Genomic DNA, 16892 nt, shown 5'->3' with positions numbered 1-16892 from the left:
TATTATATTTCATTCGTTTTTGTTTTCAGTAAACTCAAAATTAAATATTGTATTTTTCAAGAATGCAGTTTTAGAAATGTATTTCTACAGTGCTTAAAAAACTTAACACAGTTTAAAGTAATAAAGAGAAATAAGTACTTACTTGTTTACCATGCTGACATCATTTATTCCTTATAAAACTTAATGCAAAAGAGGGGAAACAAAACTGAGTCTGCGATTGTTGCAGTTGGGTTTTGTGTGGGGGTGTGTTCACAGTCAGTTGGATTTGAGTGGCGGTGTGTGTACACTGCCTACCTCGCTTCCAGTTTCTTTTTCTTACTATGATTGGTTACAGACAACAGGGCTAACCAGTGGTTGGATAATGTTTTGTTGGGTGGGTTATTATTGTGCACAGGTTTACTAGTAACTGTAATATTATTTGTGTAATAAAACATTTTAAAAAAAGTACTCGTCGTTAATATCTCCGAGTCACGGAGCCCAAATGTTCGAGTCCGAGTCACACAAGGCCGAGTCTTTTGCGGCCGTGACTCGAGTCCGAGTCCTGGACTCAAGTCCTACAAGTCTGCTATTCCAACACTGAGCAAAACAGAGCAAGGCATCATTCCAAATAAAGACTGATTTCATTACACCGAAATCCAGTTTAAAGTTTGAATTCCTAGAGAGTTGCCAGAGATTTCATGCCATTCACTTTGAGAAAATAAATAATTTAAACATCAATGAAGATTATGTGTCTCATTTTGAACCCTCTCTGAGGGTTCAAAATGAGAACCCTACTATTATATTAAAAGAAGGTTTTGTGTGTCTTAGACTTGATTTGATCAACCTGTACCCCACCGGTATATAGCCTCATCTGAATTTGTTTTAGAGCATTTACAGCACTGGGGAATCCCCTGTATTGCATGTAGAATTTGTTTTAATAATTAACGGATACAGTAGTTGGTTGATGCAATCCATTCCCTCGTACTGTAAAATGCTTTAAAAAAAATCCAGATGTGGCTTATCTCGGCGGGGTATAGGTTGATCAATTCAAATCCTAACACTGTTTCCATTATGCAAACTTTTTTGTATACATTGATTTTTAAAATCTGTTTTTACCAGGCAAAGGAAGCTTTTAGGGAGCTCAGTTTCAAACAAATGTTGGTGATAAAATTATTACAATACTCAGCAGAGGGTCATCTTTATCTTGTAACAGACACCCAATCTAAATGACTGTGAAATTCACTTTGTTCATGTATTCTTAATATACAGTGGAATCCCTGTATTACAATCACCAAATTGACTTGATGATACTGTAGGTAGCTGGTGGAAAAATTGATTGCCTCCAAATTGAAAAGGACTGACCAGAGTGTGGTCTGAATGAAGAGCCGGACATAGTCTACCGTATAACTCATTTAGTATCAGTTGAGGTTTTAGAAGCTTTTAAATATTGTTTTCCTGTTGTTTTGTATTGTCTTGAAAGGCACTAAAGTATATTAGAAAATAGGTGGTTTTGCTGGTTGATCCAGAATTGGATACAGAAAGAGTATACATTAGGACAGGTAGGAGGGATTGCCTTGGATTTAATGGAAATTAGTTTCATAGCATAGAGTAGGAGTTTGAGATATATTTGTCTTTTAAAAATACTAAAATAAACTGTGAATTCAACAATGGATGTTTCTTCAATGAGAAAGTTTCTAGTTTCTTTTAGTATTTGTAAAATTAACACTATTGCGAGTTTTATTGTTATGGATGATTTTTATTTGTCGCACGTGGATTGTAACTGAAAAACTGGCAGTCGCAACCTTGGATCAGGTGTGACTGATTCAGCTCACCGTAGAACTTGGAATGGCTCCAACTGCAATGCCATGGGTGTCTTATTCATATGACTGGATTAGAAAGAGGACAGTCCAGCATTCCGTTTGGAATGGGATGGGACTTTAATGTCTTGGTGGGCATGTGTCTAATTCCAAATTTTAAGGCCTATTTTTACAGTTTAGACCAGTCTAAAAGTTTTAGTTGTAGTTGTAATTTATTCTGTTAAATAATACAGTAATCCTTGCGTATCTGACTGCGGTGGGACCAGAGTAAGGGCGGATATGTAAAAAGGCAGCTAAATTAATCCTGTTTTAAATACCATTATACACAGCTGTAACAATTATTATAATCACACAGTTATTGTTTTGAGATTCAGCTTTTATTAGGGAGCTTCCCTAAATGTCCTTGTGACAGGGTAGTCATCTTCCCTGTGGGTGCGTGCATTCGCTGCTGAGTGACAAGCAGGAGATCGAGACGGAGGTTGAAGTTGATACGCCCCGCAGGTGAACAGGATTTATTTACATATCAACATACTGAACAGCTCACATGACACTACCAGCAATGGCAGCGCAGGGAGCACATACAACACAGTGTATGAAAACTTTGGTGGGATCTGCAATCTCTGAACTAATCTTCTCTGTTCAATAATAAAATAACATTGCTGAAGAAGATTTATAGCAGATAAACGGTTAGGGTGGATATGTGACGGGCAGATACACTACGCATTACTGTACTATGCACAGGATTATGAACATATGTTAGTCCCGGTTTGGAAAAATCCTCCTATGCTGTGTGTCCAAAAAACACATCTCCACTTTTACATTTTTAAATTTGTTTAAGATTCTCATTCTTCAGGCTCTCCAGCAGTCCTGAAGAACTCTCTAAATATTAAGGACCACCAACCTCCTCTTGCTGACTTATCCCCCTGTGTTCATTGCCATTTGACTCTTCATTGTTGTTCAAGTTGCTCCCCTTATCTTTGTTTGGACTTTTTTTCTGACACTAGCTTGTGTCCCAATTAAAACTACCCCTGGGGAATGTAAACTAACACACCACAGTGAGACAGACCTGTGTGGGTTTTGATCTGGTACACACCGTACAGTACATTACATTGGTGACGTGTCTGCCAAAGTATTACAGAAATGATGCATGCTCATTTGTTCCTCCATGCACACAGATAAGAGTTTGATAAAAAAAAAAGAGAAAATAGTGCTTCTCCTTTTGAAGTTGAATCCAGGACAGCACTTCATGATGCACTTGCACTGTGCCAGCACTGGTATATGGTGGAGAAGACTGTGTTAAGCTATGGTGGCTGGAGGATTCCATTGGCATGATGTACAAAAAAAATAATAATTTTGACCTCCATACTGCATTGCAGCTCTGTGCTTTGTTGGTCACCCTTAAGGTGGACAGTACTACTGGGAAGATTGCATTCCACCTGTGATGGAAATAAGGTCTTTCAGAAAGAAGCTGCTAGTTTTAAAAAAAAAAAAAAAAAAAAAAAAAAAGCACTGATGGTGACTTCTGTAAAAGTCTGTATGTAGTCTTCAGGCTAATGGAAACCTCAAATTTACAATCAGGTTATTTTGCTGTGAGCTAGTATTGTTTGCTGTAGCCCACCTAATGTCTTTTATTTGTGTACTTCTTTTCTCTCTGCCTGCATATCAGTAGCTCCATTCCTGTATTGTAAATGTATTTATACAATTGTTATTATATGTGTTACTGACCTACTAGATTATGCACCGTGTGTTAATTTCATTCTGTTTCTTCGTGAACCGGTGCTCTCCGCATGCCCTCAAGATAAAGAAAGAGTGGACAGCATGATCTATAAGCCCTATAGAAAGTGTTTATCTTTTGAAGTGAGGAAGCAATGTCAAGTATTGGGTATAAAGCTCACTGAGAGGGTATTTATAAACTCAAATCTACCAGTGGAATAATGACTGCTGCAGTTTTAAAATTGCCAGGTATCTTAATGGTACCCACGCTTTAAAAATGATGATACGTCTACTATTCATGAGCAGATACAGTTAAACTCAGAAACAGATATGAGTTCTAATATGTATGTGTTTTCCCTCTTGTATTTTTGCTACTGTGTCAAGTAGTTTTATTAGTTTATTATTTTACCAGTTTTTATTGTTATCTGAACCAGTCTGGGAAACCCTTAGCTAGGCTATTGTCTTCAATAAATCTTGCACTGCAGTGATTGTAAATTTAACATGCAGTTGTTCAGCATTATGAGAGAAGATTAAAGACGCACTGAAAACAGAAATACATTGTTAGCACCCCTGGAATATGAAAACCCTTAAGAAGCTGTAAATGATTATTATTATTGTTAATGTCATTAAACCCATTTTTTTTACTTGAGTTGTTACTGGTTTATATATCTAAGGACATGTAAGTTCATGCATAGTGTGCTCTAAATAATGAACAGACCACAACAATTTTCAGGTACTTTTTTGTGCTAGTGATTTGTTTTTTTTGTTTTTTTTTAATGTTCATTTGTTCTCGTTTTAGATTGTGTGAGATTATTTACAAGCAGTATGTGTGTCTTTTGTTAGGTTACATTTGTTTTTATTTTGTTTTTTTTTAATTGCTTTTAAATAATCTCTCTTTTTCCAGACTTCAAATTCTAACCTATATCCTGATATCTCCATTGTTGAAGCCCTCCTGCGATTCATGTCTGAAGTGCTTCCAGGTTAGATCCCCTCCTGCTTATTACTACATACGTCATGTGAGGGTTTTGTAACTTTTGAGACGATTGTTAATTTAATTGTGTTTTAAATGTGTTTTGATTTTTATTTATTTTTTTTTTTTAATAATTTGTCAGGTAACTCTATGTTATTCTACATTTAACCTTTCTCACTGACTTTTGACACACCAAGTAGTCTTGATTTAACTGCAAATGCTCAAACCAAGTTTTAAAACTGAATTCCACAGTAGTTTTTGTTTATAGTGTTTTGTTGTGGCAGGAATGGTTAAAAATGGATGGTCTGAAATTCATTTTTGCTCATAAAATACATCGGTTTAGTAATATTGCCTCATGTTCAACATATTACAAAAAGGTATAAATATTGTGGGGTGGGGGTGGGGTGGGCTTCTCTAACACTTCCAGACCACTTATGTGTTTACATAATGTGTTGATCATATGTGCTATTCTTTTCCCATTTGTAGTTGATTCCTCTATGGACATAATGTCAGTGTGTGTGGCATCAAATGGCAGTGTAACGGACGTGGTAAATCGCAACGGCCCCGCTCCCCCCAACTCGCTCAGCCTGCACACCTCCCACAACGAGCTGCTGAACTCAGAGGTCAGTCTTACAGAGGTCAAGAACAACACCCCGCCAAAGTGTCGCAAGAAATATGCCCTAACCAGCATCCAGAGCGCCATGGGCCTAAGTGAGCCAGCAGCACAGCCCCCCCTGGGCAACGCCGCCACCACCACCACCTCTTCAGCCAACCCCAAACTGGCCAAAAACGGGGAGAACCAGCTGCGCAAAGCAGCCGAGCAGGACCTAAACAAGAACTTCACAAAGTCCACCACAGTCTCCGGTCGCAACATCATCTCTGAGCAACTGGAGGGTAAGGAGATCAAGTCCAATCAACCCAAGAGAACCAAGAGCTTCCTGAACGACTTTGTTGACCTGGAGGGAGAGACCCTGCTTAATGAACGGAACTCCAAAGAGGGACAGGATCCTCCAGCGCTGAACGGTGACGACCTCCCACCCTTCAAGTATCAAAACGAGCCTGCTAGCCCCGAAGAGTCTCAGATCTCCATGGCCTCATCAAGCCCTGAGACTAAAAAGGACCAGCCCAAAACAGGTGCCAAAACTGACTGTGCACTCAACCGGATCCAGAGCCTGGTCCCCAGCGACGAGGACTCCAGTTGGACAACACTCTCGCAGGACAGTGCTTCCCTCAGCTCACCAGAGGAAGCAGGTACTGTACTATATTATTATTTATTGGGTGTATACTTTGGCCTTTTATTAGCTTTGGTTTTATTAATAGAGACTACATGCTTTAAAGAAAACTGACCTGTAAAAAAAACAAATTCTGCAGGGTCATTTCTTTGAAAATTTGCTGGTCATATCAATGATCCACATAATTTGACCATTAAAGTGTTACCGAGTGTTACTTTCCCTAGTTTCCTGCTTAGTTGTACATATCCTTGCAATATCTTTTTCAACATAATCATGATTGTTTTGGTATTTTATTTACATAGCCCTGGTCATGAATCAGTTTTGATCAGTTATTTTTGTTTAACATCGGTTATGCATCGGGAATTCCCATTAAAATGTCTTCTGAATTCACAACCTGTTCAAACAAACATTTGAATTGGTTCCCGACTCCTCTACCAAAGTTCAGCATTTGGTTAGTTCATCTGTCCTACCTGCTTGCTCCTGCACAGGTTCAGAGGGAAGCGAATTGGTTTATGAACCAATTAAATAATCCTGATTGAACAGGTTGGGTTTTAGCAGTCGATATTACGAATTCAGAAGATATTTTGACTGGAATACCTGAAGCATAACTGATGTGAAATGAAAATAAGTAATCCAAACTGATTTGTGATCGGGGATGTGTTAATAAAAATACCAAAACAATTGCAAAGATATTGAGGAATATGTACAACAAAGCAGAACGCTTGGGATAGTAGTGTGTTTTGTTTTATACCCTACAGCCTGTTCCGTAACACTGTAAGAGACTATTCACTCTTTATCAATTGGTTGGTGGAGTCCGCAGTCCGCATTTCAAAATAGTACATGTATTGAATCTCAGACCATTGTGTTTTTTCATAACATTTATTAAATTCCATTAGTATATCTAAATTCAGCAGTTTTGCGTGTTTAAGTGACTGTTAAGTCATTTAAAATTGACCTCTTGAAAATCACACATATAACCGTGCATGTGAGTGTATTTAGTGCATTTCTGTCTGGGGAAAATTTAAAAGGACCCTATTTTAAAGGCTTCCAGTCCACCACTCTTTTACATAATTTGAGTTGCCACCATTGCCTTCAAATTTGGTATGCTGTTGTTCCATGATTCTCTTGGTAACTTTTGTTTTATTGTCGTGGCATCAATACAGTATATATTAATATATACTTGTTCCACATGACGACCACTACACTTTGACTTCAGGTTTACAAATCATTTTGTCAGAGGCGCCAGTCAGTCCCTTAACCTGTTCCTGTACTGATCTCTCTGTGTGTGTGTGTGTGTGTGTGTGTGTTTATTTTTTTCCCCCCAAAAGTCAACGATGTCTAGTTTGAATGGATGCTGAGATTTTCTCTCTTTTTTAAATAAATACAATAATCATACAGTACAGTTTTATGGTATTCTGGTGACCTTGAATATGTTGTTTCATGCTGCATTTTAGGTCCTGCACATAACTACTCTGTAAAATGTATATAAGCCCAAACATCCATTGAAATGCATACAGGGAGTTTGTGTGTGAATTTACTTCTTGAATAGGGAGAGAATAATAAGTGTTGACATTTGAATGGATGGGATTCATTCAGGAAATACCTGTGGAGAGTGAAAAATGTCAGTCCAAAAAACGGTTCTCTGTCTCTCCACAGGTGCTTCCTCAAGAAGTCATGTTGCATTGAAGTTGATTTTATATAGTTATACTGTAATTACCTTTTGATGCTGTAAATTGATTATATTTGTGTATTAATTGCCAATGCAGCATCCAACGTTTTCAATAACAATATAGCAGATTGTTGTGTGTGCAATTGGGGAATATGTATACTGTAAGACTAAGAAAACACTTCAATTTCAAATATCCTGTTTGAGTTGTTTTTAAAAACGATGTAAATGCATTTTATCAGTTAGGTTTCACGTCATATGGTTAAGTTAAGGTTGCTTTCAGATGCTAATGGTACTGTTTACTTTGACCGAAGATAGCTGTCATATTGTCAAGTCGGTTTTTGGTTTCTAGATGAAATTTTGGTTTTGTATTCAGTAAACAGCTGTATTTTATAATTCTCTCATTCAAATTTTATTGTGGTTGTTGTATGCTTTTTTGGCAGCCATTTTCAAAGCAGTGGCCATTTGAGGTACTTGGCAGTGTTATACCTGTATATATGTAGCGTATATATATGCTGCATAGTAAATGTGTCCCTGACCTTGACCTTTTACTCAGTATGGCTCTGGTACTAAGGTCATGTGACCTTTTTAGCTGTAAGACCGATTTTAGGCAGCATACATTCAGAAACTTTCAAAATCTGTTTTCTTTAACAAAATAAAGTTTTATATGCTTAAACAATGGTTCAGTAAGAATTATATTTTGTTCATTAAAAACAAACTTTGAAAAAGCATTGTTAAGTGGGCTTTGTCTTCATATTTGGTACACAGCTGTATTCTTTGATTCTCTCCTCGGTTCCATTTATAGGTGTCCACATTGTTTTAAGCCAGTTATTTATAGCTGTGTGGTCCAGTGGTTAAAGAAAAGCGCTTATAACCAGGAGGTCCCCGGTTCAAATCCTGGCTCAGCCACCGATTGTGTGACCCTGTTTTTTTTGGTATTTGTTTCTGTTATGCTATCTTCCAGTTAATTTAATTGTTCTTCATCCAAATGTTAATACACTATTTCTATGGTGAAAGAAACCTTGTAATGTGATTCACATTGGATTATGGAAAGTCAACAGAGTAGATGAGCAGTCTTATTGAGATCAGAAATATTGCTTCTCAACTCCAAATCCTTTACTACATATTAATAAGAAGTATTTTCATTAATTATGTACTATGCATGTATGTTCAGTATGGAATGCTAATGGTGAATTTAGAAGAATTAGAAAAAACACACACAAATCCTATGGATAGTTTGGACTGTTGAGGATATTGATTACCAAGCAAAGGGAGAGACAGGCTGAGAAAGGAGCAGCACTCTCTCTAATACAGGCCTTCAACTAAATCAATTCCTTCCCTAACCCATTACTGCAGTGCGCCTCCTGGGAGCTGAATGAAGGTTAGAAGCCAGAGTGCCATTTTAGTTTTAAAAGTCCTTCTGTGAAATTTGACAGCCTAGGCTAGTATCGCCTCCCAACAACACATGCTAACAGAGATACCTGGGCTAGATGTGCAAGTGTGTTGGTACAGTATGTGGCAAGGCTACTCTACTCTGTGGGTTGGTTGATGGCCACAAATCTTTGTCCTACATGTTCACTTTCTAAAGGCTCTGCTGTAAACCAGAACCCTGTCCGAAAATACATCAGTGTATTGCCAGTTGGAATCAATTCAATACAAAGTGCATTGTATGCACACACGCGCACACACACTGCTGTAATATCTTTATGACTGTCTAGTGTCTGGCTTATTGGAATGGGCATTCATTTATTTAGTCAACGCACATTATTATAGCTCAGAAGGCTGCAGGCGATTGGGTGGGGAGAGAGTCATATTTTCAAAGTCAGTTTCGCTGTTCTGGTAATTAAGGTAATGCCTGTTGTGCACAGCTGCCCTCCTGTCCTGTTAGGTTTGCAAGCTAATCTGCTGCTGCAGGTACTACACAGTAGAGGGGCTGCTGCTGGGCTATGCAAGCAGAAAGACTAAAGGATGCTTGTTGCAGGACAGCTAAGGCTGGTCTGCCATGGAGAAGATAGTAATTGTAAGTATGCTGGTAACTTCACTATTCGTAAGCTTTGGGAGGGTTGTTTATATCTGCTAAGTGATTGTGGTGTTGTACTAGTCCTATTTAGATTGTTTCTGAACTTTTCCTCTGGTAAATAATCTTTTTATTTATTTATTTATTTTAATTATGGGCAAAAATGTTATTAAAAAATTGGTGCTGTTCCAAAACATTTTTACTCTCTCTAGGGAATTATATTGGTATAAAAAATGGGACTAATTCAGATTGCTACTTAGTGATGTGAATATCACTAATAAAGTAAAATGTACTGTAAGAATAAAAGGCCCTCCATATTTAAGGACACTGCGAATTACATTAGATCCTGTCCTATTCTGTGTATGTGGAACCTTACACAGGTGCCATCTGTTTGTGGTTGTATGGTGTTTCTGCAGCGCATTTGTTACTGAGAAGCCAACTGGGACTCTGCAGAGTTCATCCTTGCACATGCTTGCTGTCGAAGCCTCCTAGCACTGACGTTAGACAGAGGGAGCCAAGCTTGTACTGAATTACTTCTAATACTTCTTATAAATTCACACTCCAAATTGTCCCTTTGGCCAAATTAAATAATGTAATAAATACTGTTTCATTATTTCATTTTGGCATTGATTACCAAAAGGGGCAAATTTTTTTTACCAGTTGAATATTTGGTCAATTCAATAATCAAGTAATCAGTTTAGTGCTGAACAGTGGAGTTGGACGAGTCAGGCAGCACCCAGCACATAATAATGATTATAGAAATTAATTTATTTCACCTAATCTAATGCTTATCCAAACCTTTAACTAGGCTGGTTTATGTTTAGCAATCCAAGTTCTAGCTTAATATATTTCGCCCTCTATTGCCAAAAGCCTTTATTTATTGTAATATTGTTTAACTCAGACACAACTGCACAGGAGTCAGAAACCAACTTGTAGGCATAATACAGTAAAATAAAATAGGGTATGAGTTGAATGTGGTTCTATTTACAATATGGAGTCTGACATTTTAGACAGAACCATTACCTGGTCACAGCAAAGCATGTTGTTGTTTTATATTGTAAATGAGTTTGAAGTTAATTTGGGTTTTGTAGGATACAAAGATTTAATACTGGTAGCATTGAGCTCTTGCAGTGTGTCCCTGTTACTCTACTTTGATGGTGTGAGTCACTTATCCAGACTGCTTACACCCCACACGAGTCTGCTTGTCTAGTTAGGAAAACTGTACTGTTGGTTGTATTGATAGTGACTACATTAGATTTTATCAGCAAAACAATCATTATTTTGAACACTGTGCTGGGCACAAGTTGTCAGTGAATGGTTTTATGATGATTTAAAGTATTAAACTTTAAAGTATTATGGAACCATTGTGCAAGACCGTATGTAAAAGGTTGTTCATCTTCTGTACACAACAAGCCTTTATCTCCTCCTATACCTGGAAGCTGGAGATATGTTTCTCCATCACAGTTATAGAATAGCTTTTACCATCTGATGACAGATTTCTATTTATGTTTTTCATTTGGAGATGTAGCATGTGCTTCTTTACTGTGACCTAATGCATATGAAACGAATACCCTCAAGCCATCTGTTTGGAATGCAGCAGTGAAGTTGAGTCTTAGCACAGATTAATATTGTAACGGAATTACTGGAGCTAGTCTGCACAATAAGGGATAACAGTGCTTTGTTTTCAGTGCTTTGCTGTTTATATGTATGTATGTATGTATGTATGTGTGTGTGTGTGTGTGTGTGTATATATATATATATATATATATATATATATATATATATATATATATATATATATATATATATATATATATATATACACACACACACATACAGTACTGTGCAAAAGTTTTAGGCAGGTGTGAAAAAATGCTGTAATGTAAGAATGCTTTCAAAAATAGACATGTTAATAGATTATATTTATCAATTAACTAAATGCAAAGTGAGTGAACAGAAGAAAAATCTAAATCAAATCCATATTTGGTGTGACCACCCTTTGCCTTCAAAACAGCATCAATTCTTCTAGGTAAACTTGCACAAAGTCAGGGATTTTGTAGGCATATAGTCAGGTGTATGATTAAACAATTATACCAAACAGGTGCTAATGATCATCAATTCAATATGTAGGTTGAAACACAATCATTAACTGAAACAGAAACAGCTGTGTAGGAGGAATAAAACTAGGTGAGGAACAGCCAAACTCAGCTAACAAGGTGAGGTTGCTGAAGACAGTTTACTGTCAAAAGTCATACACCATGGCAAGACTGAGCACAGCAACAAGACACAAGGTAGTTATACTGCATCAGCAAGGTCTCTCCCAGGCAGAAATTTCAAGGCAGACAGGGGTTTCCAGATGTGCTGTCCAAGCTCTTTTGAAGAAGCACAAAGAAACGGGCAACGTTGAGGACCGTAGACGCAGTGGTCGGCCAAGGAAACTTACTGCAGCAGATGAAAGACACATCATGCTTACTTCCCTTCGCAATCGGAAGATGTCCAGCAGTGCCATCAGCTCAGAATTGGCAGAAAACAGTGGGACCCTGGTACACCTATCTACTGTCCGGAGAAGTCTGGTCAGAAGTGGCCTTCATGGAAGACTTGCGGCCAAAAAGCCATACCTCCGACGTGGAAACAAGGCCAAGCGACTCAACTATGCACGAAAACACAGGAACTGGGGTGCAGAAAAATGGCAGCAGGTGCTCTGGACTGATGAGTCAAAATGTGAAATATTTGGCTGTAGCAGAAGGCAGTTTGTTCGCCGAAGGGCTGGAGAGCGGTACACGAATGAGTGTCTGCAGGCAACAGTGAAGCATGGTGGAGGTTCCTTGCAAGTTTGGGGCTGCATTTCTGCAAATGGAGTTGGGGATTTGGTCAGAATTAATGGTCTCCTCAATGCTGAGAAGTACAGGCAGATACTTATCCATCATGCAATACCATCAGGGAGGCATCTGATTGGCCCCAAATTTATTCTGCAGCATGACAACGACCCCAAACATACAGCGAAAGTCATTAAGAACTATCTTCAGCATAAAGAAGTAGTCCTGGAAGTGATGGTATGGCCCCCACAGAGCCCTGATCTCAACATCATCGAGTCTGTCTGGGATTACATGAAGAGAGAGAAGCAACTGAGGCTGCCTAAATCCACAGAAGAACTGTGGTTAGTTCTCTCAAGATGTTTGGGCCAACCTACCTGCTGAGTTCCTTCAAAAACTGTGTGCAAGTGTACCTAGAAGAATTGATGCTGTTTTGAAGGCAAAGGGTGGTCACACCAAATATTGATTTGATGTAGATTTTTCTTCTGTTCACTCACTTTGTATTTTGTTAATTGATAAATATAAACTATTAACATGTCTATTTTTGAAAGCATTCTTACTTTACAGCATTTTTTCACACCTGCCTAAAATTTTTGCACAGTACTGTGTGTGTATGTGTGTGTGTATATATATATATATATATATATATATATATATATATATATATATATATATATATATATATACATTTAATAGATTAACTGCTGGGCTTAAATATAGTATGTACTACTATTATTATTAAGCAGGCATTTTGGTTTCCGAATGATAGTCTAAGGCTTTGAGATATTGGTGTCATGTTCTGCACTCATTGGTGTTTTGTGATTCGCTCTGTACATTTTAATCATGATTATCATGAAAGAAAAATGAACCCTGCTGCTGCGGCAGTGTCAAAGCCTCGTCTCTCGGAAACCATTTTGATGTATGTAAACTATGCCACACCAAATATTGATTTGATGTAGATTTTTCTTCTGTTCACTCACTTTGCATTTTGTTAATTGATAAATATAAACTATTAACATGTCTATTTTTGAAAGCATTCTTACTTTACAGCATTTTTTCACACCTGCCTAAAACTTTTGCACAGTACTGAATATATATACACTACTAGTCAAAAGTTTTAGAACACCCCCATTTTTCCAGTTTTTATTGAAATTTAAGCAGTTCAAGTCCAGTGAATAACCTGAAATGGTACAAAGGTAAGCGGTAAACTGCCAGAGGTTAAACAAAAAAGTTTAGGTTACCAAAAACTGAAAAATAATGTATATTTCAGAGTTATACAAAAAGGCTTTTTTCAGGGAACAAGTAATGGGTTAACAACTTACAGCTGTTCTGCAGCAATGGAAGTAAATTAAGCCTTGAAAGTTGATGCTAACAATTCCTACAGGTGTCCCAACTTTTGTTGATTACTTACAAACCCTCTGTCTGTATAAAAGCAGTGTTGGAACAGACTGTGTTACTACACCCTCTTAAGCATTATTTGGACAGTATTGTACTGCAGGAAGTAGTATATTGCTCTCATAATGGCGAGAAAAAGGCAATTAACAAAGGAAGACAGACAGACCATTGTAACCCTTAAAAGTGTAGGTCTTTCCTTTAGATAAATTGCAAAGAAAGCCAAGGTGTCAGTGAGTACAGTTTCCTACACCATCAAAAGGCACTTGGAAACTGGAGGAAACTCTGACAGGAAGAGGTCTGGCAGACCCAAAGCCACAACAGAATCAGAAGACAAGTTTCTGAGAGTCAACAGCTTGCGTGATAGGTGGCTCACAGGACAACAGCTTCAAGCACAGCTTAACACTGGTCGAAGTAAACAAGTCTCAGTTTCAACTGTGAAGAGAAGACTTCGAGCTGCAGGTTTGACAGGTCGAGTGGCAGCAAGAAAGCCATTGCTAAGATGGCAAAATAAGAAAAAGAGGCTTGCCTGGGCCATGAAGCACCGCCAGTGGACTACTGAAGACTGGAAGAAGGTCTTATGGACCGATGAATCAAAATTTGAAATCTTCGGTTCATCACGCAGGGTTTTTGTACGCAGTCGAGTAGGTGAAAGGATGGTTCCTCGGTGTGTGACACCAACTGTCAAACATGGAGGAGGAAGCGTGATGGTCTGGGGCTCTTTTGCTGGATCCAGAGTCGGCGACTTGCACAGAGTGAGTGGCACTCTGAACCAAAAATGCTACCACAGCATTTTGCAGCGCCATGCAATACCCTCTGGTATACACCTAGTTGGTCAGGGGTTCATCCTACAGCAAGATAATGACCCAAAACATACCTCCAGGCTATGTCAGAACTACCTTTATTATTATTATTATTATTATTATTATTATTATTATTATTATTATTTTTCTTAGCAGACGCCCTTATCCAGGGCGACTTACAATTGTTATAAGATATCACATTATCTTTACATACAATTACCCATTTATACAGTTGGGTTTTTACTGGAGCAATCTAGGTAAAGTACCTTGCTCAAGGGTACAACAGCAGTGTTCCCGACTGGGGATTGAACCCACGACCCTCCGGTCAAGAGTCCAGAGCCCTAACCACTACGCCACACCGCTGCCCTAGAAGAAAAGAACAAGACGGTAGGCTTCAAATCATGGAATGGCCAGCACAGTCTCCAGACTTAAACCCCATCGAGCTGGTTTGGGATGAACTGGACAGAAGGGTAAAAGCAAAGCAACCTACAAGTGCAACACATTTGTGGGAACTTCTGCAACAGTGTTGGGAAGAACTTTCCGAACAATATTTGATTTCCATTGTAGAAAGAATGCCACGAGTGTGTTCGGCTGTCATATTTGCAAAAGGTGGCTACTTTGAGTCAATAATTTAGATTAAATTTTGTTAAACAAAACGATTCCATGATTTATTTTTTATCTCCAGTTGTTTATTTGTTCTATGCTTTAATTTCAGAGTACATTGAGACATTAAACTGCGTAAATTTCAATAAAAACTGGAAAAATGGAGGTGTTCTAAAACTTTTGACCGGTAGTGTGTGTATGTGTGTGTATATATATATATATATATATATATATATATATATATATATATATATATATATATATATATATATATATATATAAACTATAATTTATGTTTACACACACACAGATACATACAGTTGTAGTCAAAGGTTTACATACCCCAATGGAAATGTATCATTTCTAGAAAACAAATAATTACAGGATAAAGTTTTGCTTTTGTGGATGAGGGAAAAAAAGTTACAAGAAATAGATGTCTACAATTATTTATTTCAGCATTTTTTTTTTTTTTTTTTTTTTTTTGCAAAACTCCAAAAATGCTAATTCAAAAGTGTTCATACCCTGACTAGGAAAATGAAATGAATAGCTAGTTGAGGCACCTTTAGCAATAATAACCTCTTTTAAACGATTAGGCTATTTGTCAATGAGCTTTTGGCATGATTCTTTAGTGATTTTTGACCATTCTTCAATGCAAAATTGTTTCAGTTCATTTAAATTCCGATGACTTCTCTTGTGCACAGCCGCCTTCAACTCGTATAAAAAATTCTCGGATTTAAATCGGGACTTTGACTAGGCCATTCCAGACCCTTGATTTTATTCTTTAACCTAAGACACAAAGACACCATTTTCTTTATTTCTTACATATAAAAAGATAACTCTGGCGTTTTAGCCAGCTTCATATACTTCAATTACAAGGAATCCTTTAATTCTTATATATAACAAAATAGCACAGAGATACTTTCCTTGAAGCAGACTTTTTTATAACTAGGCCAGATGTTTTACATACAGGGGTATCTTAGAAGTGTGAGCAAGGAATGAGAAAATGAAGCACTGTTGTGGATTCACACGGGTACTGCAAGAAATGGCTCGTTCTTGCTTGGATCAATAAACAGCCTAATGAGCAAGATGGACCAAATGGACTGCCTCTTGTTTGTAACATTTCTTATGTTCTTAAAAAGTCACATGCAACATAACCCCTCCAAATCTATAATGTTCAAATGTTTTAGAAAGTAAAAAAAAGTGAACACAGAGTATAATGCTAAACTAGACTAGCCTGAACGTATTTCTGGCAAATAACTGCTTTACTAAAAATGCTGCTAACATACACAATTCAATAATGAAAAATTTAAAGTTAAGCATTATATTTATTGCTACATTTCTAAAACAAACAGGCTTCCTCTTACGTGCTATTAGAACAGAATTCTGTTCAAGCATATTCATCAAGCCAAATGTCTCTGTCGAAACAACGCCCCAGTGCACCTTAAATAAGAACATAAGACATTTTACTAGCTAGAGAAGGCCAGTCAGCCCATCATGCTCGTTTTGGTTGTTAAAAAATCTTGCAACGAAAGTAAATTAGACAAAAGACAACCACTCTGGCTACTATAATAAACTGTAAGTACTTTTTATTGCTTTCATAAAAAGTTCTGTGCTTTCCTCTGTAGGTGAAGCGTCACATTGATCCTGTTCGGGAAACTGATATACTGGCAACAAAATCTATATTCATTCTGGTCTTTCCCTGCTCATGCATGCAATTCAAAACCCAGGATTTTCACAGCTATCACATTACATGCACATAAAATACAGACTAACACAAAATCCAAAGAATATAAAAACATTGCTAAAATTGTTTACATGCGGTAGAGTTTTAATGACACATGTTGGCAAATTATAGTTTTGCAGCTCTGTAGCAAATGCACTGTAATG

At 37.5% G+C, this 16892-nt stretch overlaps 1 protein-coding gene across 7 annotated transcripts in view; it reads left to right on the top strand.

Moving 5' to 3' along the window:
* The window catches only part of LOC117421176 (amyloid beta precursor protein binding family B member 2-like), a 128682-nt gene that overhangs the window by 43048 nt on the left and 68742 nt on the right, over nucleotides 1-16892 (top strand). For all 7 annotated transcript variants that reach the window (XM_059032641.1, XM_059032642.1, XM_059032644.1 and 4 more), the window contains 2 exons: nucleotides 4414-4489; nucleotides 4966-5730. In XM_059032641.1, coding sequence (XP_058888624.1) covers nucleotides 4471-4489; nucleotides 4966-5730 — 784 coding nt within the window. In that variant the 5' untranslated portion in view covers nucleotides 4414-4470. The remainder of the gene's footprint in view (nucleotides 1-4413; nucleotides 4490-4965; nucleotides 5731-16892) is intronic.

This window comes from Acipenser ruthenus, chromosome 1 (genome assembly GCF_902713425.1).
Source record: "Acipenser ruthenus chromosome 1, fAciRut3.2 maternal haplotype, whole genome shotgun sequence".
NCBI classification, from domain to species: domain Eukaryota; kingdom Metazoa; phylum Chordata; class Actinopteri; order Acipenseriformes; family Acipenseridae; genus Acipenser; species Acipenser ruthenus.
This window is presented reverse-complemented; position numbering and strand designations above follow the sequence as displayed.